General features: G+C 37.2%; 1 protein-coding gene across 1 annotated transcript in view; it reads right to left on the bottom strand.

The window, feature by feature from the left end:
• HMCN1 (hemicentin 1) overlaps positions 1-19,914 on the bottom strand; it is a 458,039-nt gene that overhangs the window by 31,793 nt on the left and 406,332 nt on the right. Inside the window, 10 exon segments of the mRNA XM_059412784.1 lie at positions 312-461; positions 3,736-3,906; positions 4,065-4,235; positions 5,081-5,251; positions 5,409-5,579; positions 11,448-11,618; positions 11,752-11,922; positions 12,694-12,963; positions 17,145-17,226; positions 19,224-19,414. Coding sequence (XP_059268767.1) covers positions 312-461; positions 3,736-3,906; positions 4,065-4,235; positions 5,081-5,251; positions 5,409-5,579; positions 11,448-11,618; positions 11,752-11,922; positions 12,694-12,963; positions 17,145-17,226; positions 19,224-19,414 — 1,719 coding nt within the window.

The following is a 19,914-nucleotide window of genomic DNA, read 5'->3' as shown; positions in this document are numbered from 1 at the left end:
AATTATTTTCAGAGCCTTCTACATATAAGGATGAATTGTAATTATTTTCAGAGCCTTCTACATATAAGGATGAATTGTAATTATTTTCAGAGCCTTCTACATATAAGGATGAATTCCAAATAATCTTGAGTAACAGCAAAATAAGTATCAGTATCTCACCTGTCTTTAAGAATTTACCATTGGGATAGAACTAAGGACTACCATACAAATCATTTAGTAGTGGCATCATCTAGAAATTTTAAGCAGAAATAAGTGAAGAATAACAGATTTTAAAAAGAGGCTATTAACAAATTTTCTAAGCAGAGACTTACCAAGACTGCGAGGTACATTGGTAATTTTGGCTTGTATTATTCTAGTATCAGAGGTAGGACTATCTATTACTGTGGCATTAAGGAAAGCAATTCCAAATTCAACATCATTAATATTTCCAATAACACTTCCTCTGGCTCGCTGGGGCCCACCTATTGCGGGAAGAGAAAACATTCTTGGATAAGGAAACAATTTCATCGATGTTACAGGGGAGAAAAGAAGGCCTGTATTCAAAGATGTTACAAATCTTTCAAACATTTAAAATATCATATGACATCTGAATTTAAGAGTGAAATAAATAAGCTTTCAAAACATTCTACTTTCATGTAACACTCATCATCCCACATAAATCTAGGGTCCTTCCAATCTATGTATATAGTGGCATTATTTCACAGTCCAAAGACTACAATCAGCCCCTAGCCCCAAAGCCAAAATAAAGAAGGTTTTTGTTGATGGTGATGAAATGATGATAATAATGAGGGTTTATTGAGCATGTCGTGTACTATATACTAAGCACTTAATATAAGTTAACTCTTTTAATCCAGTCAAAAATCCTACAAAGTCATTTTAGATGGCCACAGTTTATGGACTAGGAAAATAAAGTTCAGGGACATAAGTGGTTAAAGGAAGATCTGAACACAGATGTGCTCAGAATCAAGACCCATGCTCCTTCACCTACTGCCTCTTCGTGAGAGCACAGAAGGAAAGGCGGGATCACCTCTAAACAACTCCTGAGCTCGTTGTCTACATATGTGTGGAGGATCTAACAGGTATCGTTCAGGCTTGGGTTTCAGATGGAAGGCTTACCAACTTTTCCTTAATATCTATACTTTACTTTTAAAAGCAGAAAGTGCTATAAAATTCATACAGAGACAGTTAGGTTGAAAACAACTACACATTTTTAAAAAAGCATCTCTACAGGCATTTTATGCCTTCTTTCCATTGTTCAACAAAATTACTAGCTACTGACACAGAATAGGTAGCCTTTTAAGGGAGCTGCATGCTTTAGCAAGAGAAGGGAACATACTGGGAAGAAGCTGATAACAAAGTTCATAAATATTCATTACTTCATATTTATATATGTATTTTTTTTCAAAGATTTTATTTATTTATTTGACAGACAGAGATCACAAGTAGGCAGAGAGGCAGGCAGAGAGAGAGAGAGAGAGAGGGAAGCAGGCTTCCTGCAGAGCAGGGAGCCCGATGCGGGGCTCGATCCCAGGACCCTGAGATCATGACCCCAGCCGAAGGCAGCAGCCCAAACCACTGAGCCACCCAGGCACCCCTATATATGTATTTTTAATCACTAGATATTTCAGATATTATTCTGTATTATATACCAGGGAGAAATACAATTGTATTCAATCTCAGAAAAATCAGTAAGTACAGTATTTCACCATTTTAATTTGCACTACTTTGATTATTTGTGAGAGAATACATTTGTTTTTTCACATAGATTCAACCTTCATGTTCTGTATTACATTCATTTGTTCATTTACACATAGACTATAATATACAAGGATACAATAATAAAAAAGAAAAAAACAAGGCACGAGGGCTGCTTTCATAGAGCTTATATCTGAAAGAGGGAGACAGACATTAATTAGAATTCCACAAATAAATGTAAAATTGAAATGTACTAATATATGAGATATCTACTACCTAGAGGAGTCTGAGAACAAACTAAAAATAGATTGGAGATCTGAAGAAAGTTAGGTCTTAACTAAGCCAGAGAAGGTAGGACAAGGGCTTTCTGGGTAGAGGAAATAGCATGGGGCACCCTTTTGAGAGGTGGTGGCTTGCCATATCTGAGAAACCAAAAGGAGAAAAGGATGGAGAGTGCTGGAAACCATACTGCAAGATGATGCCGGAAAGTAAACCGTAGGGCCAATCAGGACCTGGGAGGCCATTTTGGTTCTTATTTTTACTCTTAAGCAAGAAAGGGAGTAGAAGGATCACTAATTCATTTAGTTTTCTGGGTCATTTAACCTGGGTCATTTTACCATTTTGACCTTGGTTCTCTAGTCTCCAGAGAAGCATGTATCCCAGCATTCAACAGATGTCTCCTAGTTCTGGGTAGTTAATTGGGATCCTCGAAGTTCTCTGCCAGACTCTGTAATCCAAATTGTCTACCTATTTGGACTTCCTTCTGCAATTGGGGTCCTTGTACCCATGATGGAATAATTCCCCTTAGATGAGCAATATCCCTTGACAGTGACCTGTAATAAGGTTCAGGAGCTACAAAATGTCTCAATTAAAACTAGGACTGTCACCATGCCTACGTGTTAGAACCTCAAAACCCCTGGTAATCAGTTGACACGTTGACAAGATATGTTGAAAGCTGACTGATAAACACTCATCCTTTTAGCTTTTCTAGATCCTATAAACCCCTTCACGTAACTCCTCTCTTTCACTCTGCCAAATGAGACCTCCTGATTTTCAGACATTTTATTTCTAAAGCAACCTTAAGACTCTGGAAAGTTCAGTGGTATCTTAGCACTTTAACAGTGTGAAACTGTTCTTCCTAATTTTCTTATAGCCTTTAGGAAGTCTGTCCTGAGACAAGCAACCTTAATATTATCCACCATTTCGTAGGACTCCAAGAAACTCTTTCTAAGGTTCATAGGTTCTAGAATTCTGGCTTCATGCCTTCTGCAGTTTTTGGTCTTTTTTTTTTTTTTTAAAGATTATTTATTTATTTGAGAGAGATAAAATGTGTGTCAGAAGGGGTAGGGGCAGATGGAGAGGAAGAAAGAATCTCAAGCAGACTCCATACCCAGTGCAGAGCCCAATGAGGGGCTCCATCTCACAATCCTGAGATCATGACCTGAGCCAAAATCAAGAGTTGGATGCTTAACCACATGAGCCACCGAGGTGCCCCACCTTCTGAAATTTTACATCACTTACAATATGCAGCCATGTTGTATGACTTGGGTTATCATAGTTGAACTCCCCCTACTCTTTTTCCTAGAACTGAACCTGCCCCTATTTTACTTTCCACATTCATGTTCTCCATATTTCTATCCATGAAAAAGTAGTCCCCTAATTGTTTATTTCCGTGAAGTTTTCAGTTTCTGTCCCACTCTCATTTTTCAGCCTGCAATCTCAGCCTGGCTTTCCCCAGTTTTCCAAACCCCTGTGTCCCTCAAGCTTAGGACTACTAGTTACAGCTGTACAGACCATATCGTTTATAAGGAGACCTGGATGGGGGTGAGCAGTGGTGGCTAAAATACAGCCAAAAGCTTTGGTACAGACCAACTTGAAAGGGGAAAAAATACATTTTTCCTAGTTCTTTTTATTCATTTTACAATTCATTTACAGTTCATTTTACAATTTGTGGGCTTAGGGGGATATCATTTTGTAATCTTCAAGAAGGCTGCACATAAGCTAACAATGGTTCTACCAAATCCTAACTTAGTTGCTCACCTGGACATGCTTGCATGTTGCATCTGGACACCTGAGTAGCATCTCCTGGACAGGGGCGCCCACTTTTAGATGGCACTGGATTGTTGCACAGCCGTTTTCGAGTCTTTTCACCTCCTCCACAAGAGGCAGAGCACTGGCCCCAACTATGCCAGTCTCCCCAACTTCCATCCACTGTGAACAAGAATGGAGTGGCTAGTATTAACCCATTGGTTTTCAAATCTCCCCACCTATACAACTTCCATTTTAAGAAAGGAAATGATGGGGCTGCTACAAGGAGCAATAAGTGAAATGCTTTACTTATGCTACTGCCAGGAGTCAGGGGGGCTCACCAGGACACATGTCAGTGTTGCACCTCTGGATCTGCGAGTCTGGCCCCCCACAAGCTCTTCCACCATTGGAGGGATGAGGGTTATCGCATGTGCGGTACCGCCGCATCTGCCCTCCATTGCATGTCCGGCTGCACATTCCCCAGCCACTCCAAGGACTCCAGTTACCGTGAGCTACAACAGAGAACCATCGGAGAAGTGCTAAACAATGACATTCATCCAAAAAGTATGGTAAGACGCTCCCCAGGAACTGAGAAGAAATATATGAATCTATGACTAGGCAACTTCTGAAGGCAGATGGTTTGGCTGTTGTTCTGACTGGAAACTGGGGATACATTCTAGTCCTTGAGAAATTCTATTTAGCATACATTTATTAAGTCTTAATACTATTCCAGGAACTGAAGGATATGAATGAGACAAGATCTCTGTTCTTGATGAGTCAAGACTATAAAATCTAGACACAGTGGATTCAGATGCTGTTAGGGTCTTAAAATCTAGCATAGTGACAGAATTAAGGCAAAAAGCCACTTGCTTGGCTCTGTAAACATATCATCAATGTCATTAACAGTAGGTATGCACTCTGCTGCTGGTCCTAGAGAGGAAAATGAAATAGGACATAGCCCTAGTCTATACAAATCAACTACATCGATGGTATTATACAGACACAGCAGCAACTATAAAACATTTTTGATATTGCAAACCAAAGGCAGATGAATCAAGTAACAGTATGATTTTTTCTTTTTAAATTTTTTATTTTTAAAGATTGTATTTGTTTATTTGAGAGAGAGCACATGAGCAGGGGGGAGGGGAAGATGGAGAGGAAGAAGCAGACTCCCCACTGAGCAGGGAGTCACACGTGGGACTCCAACCCAGGATCCTGGGATGATGACCTGAGCCAAAGGCAGACACTTAACTGACTGAGCCACCCAGGCACGCCAATATATTATAACTTCAAGGACTTAAGGTCGTAACAGAATGTGAAGAAAGTATAATGTTGACTCACTATTTCCAACACTCACTTGGGCAAGGGTCATTATTGCAAAAATCACTCTGGACATCACTCCCTTCACATCTGCTGCCTCCATACTGGGGGACAGGATCAGAGCACTCCCTTGTTCTCTGTCTGGCACCTCCTCCACAGGACACGGTACAGGCACTCCAACTGGTCCAAGGTGCCCACTTTCCATCAACTGGATTAAGGAAAAATATATGTGCTCTGTTACTACAATACCCTGAGCATTGTTAGGTTGGGTGATGTTCTTATTGACATTGATTCTTATTGACATATCACTCAGATAAGAGGTAGATGTCAATTTACTAGGGGTATAAACATTGTATTTCTCTTACCTGGACAGTGTCTTTCATTACAAACTTGCATCTGTGTTTCTGCACCATCACAATAGGATCCATCAAATGATGGTGGTGGATTATTGCACAGTCTTGTCCTTATCTGGGTACCTTTGCCACAACTTTCACTGCAAGCACTCCAAGGCTGCCAAGTGCTCCATGCTCCATGAACTACAAATATCCCAAGGGACATAGTTGCAAGTCACAGCACCACATTTGTTAAATAAACAAAATTATACAAGTAAATTAACTCAGTAATAAGCTAAATTAGCCTGGAATCTAAAATAATTGAAATTGAACCAAAGGAAACATAAATAATGTTCTTCTTTTCTCCTTCTGGTTAGATTTTCATGGGAATTAGTATTTATAGGAAAATTCAGAAGGCTACCTAATGCCAAAATGAATGCTTACCCAAAAAGACTATTTTATTAAAACAGAATGTAATCAAACTACCATATGTAAACACAATCTAAGTTGAAAAATCCTAGATAAGCATTAGTTTGTGCTTTGTGCTCTGGGAAAAGTGGAAGGAACCAGAAACTTAGGAGCAAGGCTGTATAACAGATCTAGATGCAGTTATAGATAATACAAATGTTTCCATAATGATAACTTGGACCCTAGACTCAAGACCACATCTTTAAGCCTGATTCAGCTTCATGTTTAAAAATAGATCCTTCAACAACATGATGATTTGCACAGTTGTAACTCTTTGAAAAACTGTCTCCATTACATAATGTTCATGAATTAAAAGTTCTGAATAACTCACTCATCTGCTTCCTAAACACCAAAAATCTGACCAGTAGTTTCCATGGAGTGATATTAAGGCCTTCCTTTTGGTAACTAACATATTACACCATCTAACCGCAAGACTGAAACAACCTTGTGTTTCCTACCAGGTGCATGGGCTAAGAGTCAACATTATGGTTTCTCTCATGTATAAGTCAGTATCAAGCGACATTTTTGTTTTAAGGGTACTTTCTAGAAACAGGGCTCATAAAATATGTTTTTGTGGTCACCCAGTTGAACCAAGATACGAACCAAGATAAGAGCCAAAATAGGCCTTCAGGTCAGTGTGTAAATATTCTCTTAACACAACCGATCAGACACAAAAATTGTTAGCTGAAAACCAAGTAATGAAATTATCATTTGGTTGCCTTGTTAAGAAAATAGTGTATTCATTTATTTATTTATTTGTTTTTTAAGATTTTATTTGTTTGACAGAGAGAGAGACACACACACAGTGAGAGAGGGAACACAAACAGGGGGAGTGGGAGAGGAAGAAGCAGGCTTCCTGCCAAGCAGGGAGCCCAATGTGGGGCTGAGACAGGACCTGAGCTTAACCAACTGTCACCCAGGAGCCCCTAGAAATTTTTTTTTTTTTAAGATTTTATTTATTTATTTGACAGAGATCACAAGTAGACAGAGAGGCAGGCAGAGAAAGAGAGGGAAGCAGGCTCCCTGCTGAGCAGAGAGCCTGATGCGGGACTCAATCCCAGGACCCTGAGATCATGACCTGAGCCGAAGGCAGTGGCTTCACCCACTGAGCCACCCACACACCCCTAAATTTTTTTAATTAAGATTATTTATTTGTTTATTTGTCAGAGAGAGAGAGAGAGCAAGAGCGAGCGAGAGAGAGAGAGGGCACAAGCAGGGGGAGGGGCAGGCAGAGGGAGAAGCAGCCTCCCGGCCGAGCAGGGGAGCCTGATGCAGGACTCGATCCCAGAACCCTGGGATCCTGACCGGTGCAAAAGGCAGACACTTAAGGACTGAGCCACCCAGGCGCCCGCCCCTAGAAAATTGTTTAAAACACACCTTAGATTTTCTTTCAGTTAACTATTTTCTAGTTGATTTATTACGTATCTGTGTACTTTGCAGACAAAGATGAGCTTTTTTATTTTAGCTGATGAGAATTTGGACTAAAAAGTATTTGACTAACTCTAAAAAGAAAGAAGAAGAAAAAAAGAAAAGAGCAAAGCCTTTAAATATAAGGCAGATATTACTCAAAACTACTTTTTTATTAATTTGGATTACTGATATATGTACTGTGTGATTGAAAAAATCTTCTATTCCAGAAAATATGCCCAATTTTCAAGGCTGTTGGTTAACAAAACCCATTGATGCATTTTTAAAATTGGAGGATTACAATTGGGTGATGCTTATTCATTTATTATCTGTGTAGTTTCTGTTACATATAAATAGAGGTGTTTATCTCAAGACATTTTATCTTTTTTTAAATCAGTACAGAACACCCCAACCAGAATTTAATTTAATGACACAATATGTGGTAGAGTTAAAATGTTTCTTTTTTATGAATGAAATGAAAAAAAAAAGTTAGGATGATAATATAAATCAGATAAAGTATAAAACATTGTGGTATGTAAATAATACAGAAGAAGAGAGCTATGGAGGAATTAGTATGAAAGAAAAATGCAAAATGTAATAGATAAATTTGTTGCTACATGAAGTTGTAGTTCTGATTCTGGAAAAGCAATAGGGCATGGTGCTTAGGAGCAGGGACTCTGGACCTAAGTAAGAATCTTATTATTGTACTGTACTATTCCTGTAAGTTTTCTGAAAGTTTGACAGTTTTAAGAATAAATTCTTTTTTTAAAAAAGATTTTATTTATTTATTTGAGAGAGAGAGAGAGAGAACAAGTAGGCAGAGAGGAAGGCGGGGGGGGAGGGAAGCAGGCTCCCCGCTGAGCAGAGAGCCCGATGCAGGGCTCAGTCCCAGGACCCTGAGACCATGTCCTGAGCCAAAGGCAGAGGCTTAACCCACTGAGCCACCCAGGCGTCCCTTAAGAATAAATTCTTACTAAAAAGAGTCAAACTTTGTGAAGCAAAAACTAACAGAACTACAAAACAAACAAACAACTCCCCCCACCCAAAAACCCCAGATGAATCTACTACCATAGCTAGAGGCTTTGACACTCCTTTATCACAAATGCACAGAGGTAATAGGCAGAAAACCAGTAAGGAAATAGATGAATTTAACATCACCATTGATCAGCTGGATACAATTAAATATTTATAGGTTTCTCTATCCAACAACAGCAGAATACACATACTTCTAAAGTTCACCTGCAACATTCACTCAGACAGAACACATTCTGGGTATAAAATACATCTTTAACAGATTTAGAAGAATAGAAATCATATAATATCTGCTGTTAGACCGCAGTGGAATTAAGAGAATCAATAACAGAAAGATAACCAGAAAATCTTCATATATGCAGAGACTAAACAACACACTTCAAAGTGATGCACAAGTCAAAGAAGAAATCTCAAGAGAAATTAAAAATATTTTGAACTAAATAGAGATGAAAGCACAACTTATAAAATTTGTGGAATGCAGCAAAAGCAGTGCTAAGAGGGAAATTTATTGCACTGAATGCATATATTAGAAAAGAAAGATCCAAATCAATCATCTAAGTCTCCATCTCAGAAAATTAAAAGAACAGAAAGTTAAATCCAAAGAAGAAACACACACACACACACAAACACGGAAAAAAAAAAAAGGAAAAAAAAAGATTAATAACTTTCCAAAACAGAAAGCACTATTCCAGATAGGTTCACCACTGAATTTTCCCAAACACGTAAGGAAGAAATTACACCAATACTTCACTATTTCTTTCAGAGGACAGATGCAGGAAGATTACATTCTAACTTATTCTATGAGGCTAGCATTTCCCTAACACCAAAACCAGACAAAGACACTACAAGAAAAGAAAACTATGGGTAAATTTCTCTCATGAACATAGATAAAAAAAAAAATCCTCAATGAAATATTAGCAAATTGATTACAACATGTATAAAAAGAAAATCCCCCCTATCTCTGAGAATCTGACATACCCCTGGATGAGAAAGGCTTTCTTAGCCTACCTGCGCATTTTGCAATGGTATGATGATAAACGTAACAACCACCTCTCAGGAAGTGGGAAGGGTAAATGCTCCCACTATGGTCTGTGCCCAGCTAGCAATATATGTCACTAAACTTTTCACTGGAAAGAGATACATACTTTCATTTACTGGTCCCAGGATACCACTGACATTATGCCAAAATAATAGTTAAATTCATTAATTTAAGGACTGGGGTATAACTAGGGAAAGTCTCAAAAATAGTAAGCCAGTAGAACAATGAGCAAAACATCAGTAAACCAATAGTCACTCAACATGAAGAGAAAAAAAGAACCTGACTTTTATTTTAGGACATCTCCAAATATCATTTTGCTTTTCATTATGTCAGTAAAATAACTGACCATCTGTACAAAGACTGCTCTAATCAGATGTTCTGGCTTTTTGACTTTGATATATCATGCTGTTATAATCAGCTTTCTAATTATTTTAGATTAAAAGAATAGTTTTGGCTTTGACTTTTTTTTTTTTAAGATTTCATGACATCACTTTACTTACATTTATTAATGCAATGTAAGTTCTGAACTATAAATCAGGATACCCAGGATCTAAGCAAATAGGCTTAGGAATCAGACGGACCTGGATTCAAATTCTTGATTCACTTTTTTTTTTTTTTTTAAGATTTTATTTATTTATTTGACAGAGAGAGATCACAAGTAGGCAGAGAGGCAGGCAGAGAGAGAGAAGGGGAAGCAGGCTCCCTGCTGATCAGAGAGGCCAATGCGGGGCTCAATCCCAGGGCCCTGGGATCATGACCTGAGCTGAAGGCAGAGGCTTAACCCCCTGAGCCACCCAGATGCTCCCTTGATTCAATTTTTACTAGCTATGTAACGTTAGTGAATTATCATCTATTTTCTGAATCTTGGTTTCCTCATTTACACAATAGGATATAATACCCAGTGTAGTGAACATGTTTTATTTTGGTTTCTCTGCATCCCCTCAGCCCCTTCTTTTAAACCATCTCAGCTAAGGTGTCTCTCCCAGGTGTGCTCTATCACTGCAACTCTTGGCATTTACTCAGTATGTTTATTAATAGCTGAATGATATTATCTCTTCATCATTCTAAATGGAACAGTTAAAACAATGCCTTGAGCACAGAGTGGGGGCTCAGTAAATATTTGTTGGATAAATGAATGAATAAATGACTGAATTAACGAATGGCCAGACATTCCTATTCCATAGGATTTCTTTCTAGCTGTCAGACAGGAGCCCCGCCCCTCCTGACACACGGTGCACAGGCAGCTCAAGCTGGTTATCCAAGCATCTGGATTTAGTTGAGTTCAGAGGTGAACATGGGACCCAAACAAAATCAAACAGGGCTCCTTTTCAGAGGCTGACAGGAATTCTGAGAGAAAGAGCAGAAGACTCTTTTTTTCTGAGGCCTCAGATTATAAGACCCCTGTGAGCCAGTAGCTCCCAGTAGTCATTTTTTCCACTGCACGCAAAGAGTTTAATGGACAATAAAGATAACGAGAAGAAAGCAGAGACAAGAGATGGAAAACATGCTAGTAAAACCATTGGCGAAATCCTTCAGCTCAATCATACCTGAAAGTAGAATCTTTAACTTAAGTTTATTTAGGTTTGGTTTCTGTCACTTAAATCTGAAATAGCCCTGAAATATCTATGCTATAGGGTTGTTTCACAAAGTAAAAAACAACATGTACATAAAGCACTTAGCATGGTTCCTAGAACATGACAGGTGTTTAGTGAATGGTTGCTATTACTACCTTAGCCCTCCCTAATTGTGTGTTTCTGGGAAAGTCTTTAAATACCCTAGAGTTCATTTTTCTTACCTGAAAATGAATGGCTGCATTAGATGTTAAGGTCCTTATTACTTCTAAAATGCTATGATTTTATAAATACTTAGGTTTTTTCTACATGATTAAAAATACACCACAGTTTATACAACCTTAAGATATTCAATTAAATAAGGGATTTTACTTAACATTGATTAATGTCATAGCTTTCCTAACTTTATCAATGAGACAGAACTAATAACACAGAGAATGAATATATTGCAGAGTAAAAGCCACAACATCTTTTTACAACAAAGAAGAAAAGGTAATTAGAACCCCTTTACTGGAGTTAAAAACAGCCAAGTTTTGGTCATCCGGGGATACTCACCTGGGCAGGGCCTAATGTTGCACATGATTATTTCTACTGCATTTCCTTCACATGGCCGTCCACCGTACTGAGCTGATGGATTATTGCAAGTTCTGGTCCTGGTTCGGTTGCCGCGTCCACAGCTTCTTGTACATTCTTCCCAAGGGCTCCATTCTGACCAGCTACCATCCACTATACAAAGATGAAACACTACACTGTCAGAAACTTTGCAATTTAGAGCATTAACACTGAGGCAATCCATAGTTAGGGAACAGAGATGAGTATCTATTGAACATGTGCCTATCCGTTGAATAAAGAGGTGTACCTGGGCACAGCTTACGCTGACAGTTCCGCATTTCTGAATCTGACCCTTGGCAAGGCTTCCCTCCGTTGGCTGGAAATGGGTTGTTGCACAGACGACTTCTCTTTTGGATGCCTTTTCCACATGTGACACTGCAGGCTCTCCATGTAGACCACTGGGAATATCCGCCATGAACTACAAATATAACATTGTACTTTGTCTCTATGTTTGTAAATAACAAAAAATAAATTACATTTCATTTAAGCACTGGGTCTAGGGCTGAATCTCTATTGGCTGAACAACTGCTTATGGATGCTCTCCTTGATGGTAAAATTAAAATCTGAACAGGAAAGAAGAATTTCAAATAGCTAACTGGAGTTTCTTCCCAGCTCCTATCCTGACTCATGTGGACAGGGCTGCTGGAAGAGCGAGCGAGAGACCAAGAAGTTCAAATACTGTTTATCTTTTGGATATGTCGTTCTTTAAAGAAAAAGAAATGCATTGATTTCTTATTTTTTTAATTAAAAAATTTTTTTTTAATTTTTAAAATTTCTTTTCAGTGTTCCAGAATTCATTATTTATGTACCACACCCAGTGCTCCATGCAATACATGAACTGAATTGTTAGCTTGGTATTTTATTGCTCTAACCTCTGTTGTTTTATTCCCTTCAGTCTGTAAATTATGTGATTTTTGTTTTATCTCCACAATCTGGAAATATCTTAAGGGTAAAGGAAACTTAGATTAAGATGCTTAATAATTTTTATGATTTGGTTTGACCCAGGTGCTATATATTTATTTATTTTTAAAGTTTATTTATTTATTTATTTTTAGTAATCTCTACACCCAATATGGGGTTCAAACTCACAGCCCTGAGATGAAGAGTCATATCCTCTTCCAACTGAGCCAGCCAGGGTAATAGTACCTCTGGGTGCTATTTAATAAAATATCCTTCTGATCACACTCACCCTGGACAGTGACCGGCACTCTGACAAGGACAGAACCCATCAAGTTTCGAGCAACACATTCATATTCAGAGGTATCTTCTTTCTGAGCAGCAGCAATATGTAATGAGTTGTTGGACAACACATTAACTCGGTCATCCCAGGGGATAGATTGCCCTTGACGGGACCATGTAATGGTTGGATGAGGCTCTCCAGTTGCCTGACAATTCAATATGACTTTGTCACCAGCATTAATAATGGTTTCTACTGGCTCAAGAGTGATAATAGGAGGACCTACAGAAAAAAGAACATAGCGCTTCTTAGTTTTTGTAAAGTTATATTAACATTTTAATTAATATTATAGAGTAACATTATTTTGACAAAAAATATAGGTTGATTTGTTTATAAAACACTGTAGTTTCTCAACTACCAAGGTTGCAATGGGCATTGATAGACTTTTCATAGCTCTGTTTTACTTATTAAATGTCCAAAAATTTAAACCCCTAAGCCGATTAGCCTATAGCTTGGGCTCTGCTGTCATACTTTCTGGGCTCAAACTCTGCTTCTGTTCCTTAGGACTTCTCTGAGCATTTGTATCCTTCAGAGAATTCTTGTTAAGACTCCACTAAGATTATGTAAGCCTAGCTCTTTGAGAGGGAAAGGACATAATATTATTAGTACTATTGTTTTTAATCATTGTTTTTGTCTGTTTTACATGGTGAACATATACTTCTTTCCTTTACATCACTTTTCGAGGTAGAGAGTCATTATTAACTTTTTCTTTCATAACTGGCTATCATTCATGCACGCAGTAAACATGTATCGAGAGCCTACTATTTGCCAGGCATTATGTTAGATGCTGCGGGTACATAGGTAACAGATACAACGTCTAGTATCAAGGAGTTCACAGTCCACTGATAAGATAGGCAAGTGACTATAATTATTTAGCTGTTCTATAATATAGCTATAGAATTTAGTAAAGGACTAGGTAGAATAAATATAGTAGAAAACAGGTAAATATGTGGTAATACAGAAGCATAACCATAGTGACTTAATAGATCAAACAGAGGCATTCACTGAAAATGGAGAGGAAAAGGAAGATATTCAAGAGTCATTAAGAAAGAAATAACAGAGCTTGGTCATTGAATTGAGAGGAACTGGTAACAATAGGATTTGACATGAACAATATAGAGCGGTTTTGGGCAGTTCAGTAGGGCACAGGAGGAAGAACATATTTGTTTGAAGGTTGTAAGGAATGATGATTTATATCCATTTGGAACTACTGAGCTTGAGGTGATCTGTGGGGACATTTATGTAGGGATGTCTAGATGTAAGAGAATATTCCTATCTGCAGCTCAGAAGAGATATGGGCTAGAAGTACAGATCTAAGAGTCTTTCACAATGGATAAGTTGTTTGGGAAATGATTCTAAAATGAGAGGAAGAGGGCCAAAGACAGAAACTATTACAACATCATATTTAAGAGACAACATCATTATTTAAGAGATGAACAGAATACAAGCCCATACAAAGTTCCTAAGAACTGATCATTGAAGTAGGAAGAAAATCAAGAGAGAATGGTATCCTGGCAATCAAAGCAAGGAGCTTCCAGAAGGAAGGAGAGGTTGCCAGTATCTTATAGTAGATCATATCTGCTCAAGTAAAGTGGAAAAAATGTAAAAGTAGCTGTATATAGCTGCTGGCAGAATGTTTATACTGGTCTACTGTGTCGAGAAAGATAGAATATGGGACTTCATGGAAAAGAAGTTTGAACTGGATTTTCAAAAATGGGTAAGATTATATACAGAAGAAAGAAGTCTACTTGGAGAGAAGGAAATAGCATGGAAATGGATTTAGCTTTGAAAGGATGGTTCACCCAGGGCAGAAGCAGCATACAAGGTTTCAAATACATATTTAATCAGAAGTGTTCACATTTGAATAGGGACGCAAAGAGGAGCCTGTATGTTCTTGGAAAGTGAAAGCTGTGACGTAGTAGGCTTGAACTGAGTGGCGGAAAGTCCTGATCAATGAGAAGTAATGAATATCAGATAATTCAGGGTCCTGGCTCCATTTTAGACAGAGAAGTGTATCTGGAATAATAGAACATAAGACAAAAGTAGAAGTAAAATGTGTTTCATTGTGACATTAATATGCTAGGATTTTATGTAAAGATATTATTGATATGTTGTCTTTTACAAAAGTATTTCATATGAGGTTTGGACCTCTCGTAAGTATCATTAATGCACTATTTGTGTATATGTCCACATCATCCTACACAAGACGTTCTTACTTGATGTTTATATTAACTTTAGGAACTTTCAGGGCTGGGGCTTTTACTTCTCTCCCAGTGTTCAGATTACATCATGTGTTCAATAAACTGCTGCTGAATAAATTAAATGCTTTAGATTAATCATTCAACACTAAATGATAACATAATGACTAAATAAGCACATGTGCTCCATCTACTATGGTCAAAGAAAGTGTCAAATAAAACTCAGAATCGTAATTTCCATACCATATTTGAACATTTCCAATTGCTCATAAGACTGTAAATTAACTCAACAGTAAAATTCCATATGTACATCTTTCATGGTTGAATTAATTCTACCAGTCACATAATGATCAGTTAAATATGGGTACTTTATCTAAATGAAAATATTGCTTCTGGTGCTTTAATTTTAATTTTAAACAAATTATATTTTGTTATTTTTATATGCCTCATTTATTTAAATCAACTTATCATCAGTACATGTAAATAAGCTAATCTAATGTTGCTTTTCATAAGCCAGATCAATTGAACACTCTTCCAGGAGAGATTAATCGTTGTGACCCCCTACTTACATTCACCCAACAAAGAAGGGAGGAAGGTTTCATGGGTATAATATTTATTTGGGAAACGTGGCATACTATACCCTTCTCTTGCTGAGTTATAAAACATCAACATATTAACATTTCAGGAAAGATCTGCAGTAAAGAAACCTGGCAACTAAACAGAGCTTGGCATATAGTAGGGGCTCTTTATATATTTGACAAATGAATGAACTTTGTTTTATCGATTTTTTTTCTCAGACTTGTTTGACCATTGAACTCTAGTTCTTTCCTAATAACATCCCACAAGGCTAATGTTTGATAAATATGTACTTTAATGAAACACAGTCTTAGCAAGATACAGAAACAATCTAAGTGTCTGATGATGGATGAATGGATAAAGAAAATGAGTATATATCTATATAATGGAATGTTATTCAGCAATAAAAGGAAGGAAATCCTGCCATTTGCAACCCCATGGATAGACTGGAAGGCATTATGGTAAACTAATTCAGTCAGACAGAGATAAATAGTGTATGGTATATCACTTATATATGGAATCTAAAAAAATAGTTGAATTCATAGAAACAGAATAGATTAGAGTAAATGGGTGATGTTGGTCAAAAGATACAAACTTTCACATAAAATGAATAAATTCTAAGGATCTAACATTTGGCATGGTGACTATAGTTAATAATACTGCATTGTATCCTTGAAATTTGTAAAGTGAGGAGATCTTAGTGTTCTCACCAAAACAATCAAAACCAAAAAATGGTAATTATGAAATGACAGACAGAGTTCATAAACTCCATTCATGCAATCATTTCACAGTGTATACGTATACTGAATTTTCATAATGGTACACTTTAAATATATATGGTTTTATTTATTACTTATACCTAAATAAAACTGGGGAGAAAACACTGTCTTAGACATTTACTAAATATCTATTACTAAATATTAAATTCTAGAAAAGATTTTAAGAAGTTTAAGTCTTAGATAAGAGTAGTTTAGCAAATAACCATTAGTAAATGCTAGTCTATAGCATCTCTCAAAAGTGAAAGAAGAAAACATAAATTTATCCCATTAAATACTGAGCCTATTCACAAAATAAGTTAGTTCACTTAAATTCTCAACCCAGTGATGCTATCTCCAGGTTGATCTTGAAGTGGTTCTGAAGACTGTCCTTCTGATGGCTTATACCAAGGGGCCTCGTGATGAGCATGATAGTCCTGCCCAGAACACATAATTACTTCATGGAAGATTGGTAGCAACCAACCTAGAGCACTTTTAAATTCATTTATATTAGTCTTTACTTTTAATACACATTTTTAAAGTGCCACAAAATGACATTTTTGTAAGCCTATTACAGAACCATGGCAAACTACGTGAAGGGTTCTCGACTGAAACCAAAAGAAAGCTCTGCTGCCAAGCAACCACAATCTTGAACTGCATGTATTAGATAAAATAGAAAAAAAAAATCTATTCAAAACTATATCAATTTTATGCTTGATAACAAACTGCTCTATCATCAGCAGAAAACTAAATGACACACACTCTGAAAGCTACTGATGATATAATTGTTATGAAGTTAAAGAACCTGAACGTTCTTCATTAGGCAACATTCCTCCAATCAGGTATTTATGTAGAGTTTAATAAAGCAGCTTACTCTGCAGGGTCAGACTCATGCTGCGCTCCACCACCCCAGCGTCATTGGTAGCTATGCACGTATAATCACCAGCATCTTCATTCTATGGAAATAAGCAGTGCTTTATAAAAATGTGAGCCTACAGAGCAGGGTAAATAACTTTTTTCACCATGAAGCTACAATATAATTTTTTTTGAGAAGGAATTTTTCACAGAAATAGACAAAAACTACATATATTTACCTTCATAAATAGGTTTAAAAACAAGAAAAAGGAGAAAAAAATTCACAGCCTAAATGTTTTCAAAACAGCCTGTTATTGTTCTCTGGGAACAATATTGCTAGGAAACTGAAGTAAAATAATATTTTTTATAATCTTCTATCCAAAATTATCTCACCAAAGAAAAATGCCTAGGCTATCCTTCCAGATATATTTTTTTTCTTTCTTTCCTTCTTCTTCTTTTTTTTTTAAAGAGAGAGAGAGAAAGGAAGGAGGAGCAAAGGTAGAGAGAGAATCTTAAGCAGATTCCATGCTCAGCATAGAGCCCAACATGGGACTCGATCTCACAACCTTGAGATCACGACGTGTGCTGAAATTAAGAGTCAGACACTGAACAGAATGAGCCACCCAGGGGCCCCTCTTGTTCCAGATACCTTAAAAAGCATTAAAATAATGAGGACAAATTAACAAATGTTGAAACCATTCTAGTGGGGGTTATTAAAAATATTAAGGATTGTCTCTATCTAGAGAGTGTGAACTTCAGGAGAGAAAGGAAAAACTAATTTACTGATAATGATAAATCACAGAATATGTCCCAAATTTATAGATATGTGGTATAAAGGATAATGCTCCTTGGGTTTAGGTTTGGTGACTAATCAGAGTCACAAATTTTGCTAAAAGTTTTGTGAACAGGATCACTGGGGAATAGAAGCACCAAGTCAATGAAGGAGAACTGAATTGCAGGAAGTAGATAGAGGAGGATGGGAGAAGGAAGACATATTTAATTGGGTGTGTCAATGCATCATCCAAATAGAAATTTTCAATAAGAAACTGTAATTGGAACTTGGAAGAGTTGCAGAGTTGAACATAAATATTTAAGAATCTGAAATTGTATGGTAAAAATAATTAGTATTAGTATGAACATTGGTGGTAGTAGAAGAAGTACCAAGGACTTCAGAAGTAGCAATACTTGTGTAGAGGAAAAGGAAGGACATGAAAACAAAGAAATCTAAGTCTCACTGGTGTTATAGCAGCTAAAGGTAGAAATCATCTCAAAATTTAAAGGACAAGGAACAACATCTGATCTTGAAATAAAATCCAAGAGAATGAAAGACTAAGAGTGGTTCATTGGATTAGATGATTAAATATTGTATATTAGTTATTATTCCAATTAATTAAACAATGTGATAAAAATTACCCATATGTCGTCCCGTTGAGAAATTTTTAGACAAAATATCTCATTCACTTGACCCCAAAATTAGAATAACTTAAAGCAACCCTCATTTTCTGAATTTCTGAAGCTTCTGGAAAGCCAGAAATAGTTATCCGCCTAGTAATGAAAGTTATCATGTAACTTATTTGTAATTGTGTTTGTAATTCTTCAATTTCCTTGCTGTAATACAGATATGAGGAGGTTATCTAATGATGCTAAATAGTAATAGATCAATGATTGAGAACAGAGCAGCAGAATTATTTTGTTGCTTGTATTTCTTTGAAGTCTAAAAATAATCGATTTGAACCACTGTTTCAGTTCTTTATTTAAAAAAAATTCATTTAGATTTTATGATTTTTAAAAAGACTTTATTTGTCTGTGTGTGTGTGTGTGAGAGAGAGAGAGAGAACAGAGAACACAAGCATGGGGAGCAGCAGGTAGAGCAGGCTGAAGGAGAAGCAGGCTCCCCGCTGAGCAAGGAGCCCAATGTGGGACCCTGGGATCATGACCTGAACCTAAGGCAGCCACTTAACCAGCTGAGCCACACAGGCGGCCCTCAGATTTTATGATTTAATTAGGAATACAAGAGAAATTTTTCCATTTATGGTACCTATACAGAGGCATTACTGTGGTGCTTAAAGTGCTCATCAACAATTTCAGTGTGACTTACCACAGTGCCATAAATGGCCAGGGAACCATTGACCAGTTGACGGATTCTGTGGTTTATTTCAATATCCACCCCCTTCCTGCTCCATTGGATGGTTGGGGCAGGATCTCCTTTCACTTCACAATTCAAGACTGCATTACCACCAAGTGGTTCAATCCAGTTAGAAGGGTAATCACCTTTGAAGACTGGAGGTTCTGGGAAATACAATAAACAATTGTAAGTAAAAGGAAGCTCTGATCATTTCTTTGTGATGTTGGCCTACTTAGAGATAGTTTAGTGAAGAAGGGAGAAGCCACTTTTGAACCCCATGAATTTTCAGAATCAACTGTTCACACTAATCCAACAGATAATTCGGTTAGTTTCAATAATCTAAGCAGATGATTCCATTCTGTACCAAATGATCTCTTTGCTTACCTACTTTTGAGTTGAATGTTGATAATTTTTTTTTTAAATTTTTTATTTTTTATAAACATATACTTTTATCCCCAGGGGTACAGGTCTGTGAATCACCAGGTTTACACACTTCACAGCACTCACCAAATCACATACCCTCCCCAATGTCCATAATCCCACCCCCTTCTCCCAAACCCCCTCCCCCCGGCAACCCTCAGTTTGTTTTGTGAGATTAAGAGTCACTTATGGTTTGTCTCCCTCCCAATCCCATCTTGTTTCATTTATTCTTCTTCTACCCACA

Source organism: Mustela nigripes, chromosome 10, assembly GCF_022355385.1.
Source record: "Mustela nigripes isolate SB6536 chromosome 10, MUSNIG.SB6536, whole genome shotgun sequence".
In the NCBI taxonomy this organism is placed as follows: Eukaryota; Metazoa; Chordata; class Mammalia; order Carnivora; family Mustelidae; genus Mustela; species Mustela nigripes.
This window is presented reverse-complemented; position numbering and strand designations above follow the sequence as displayed.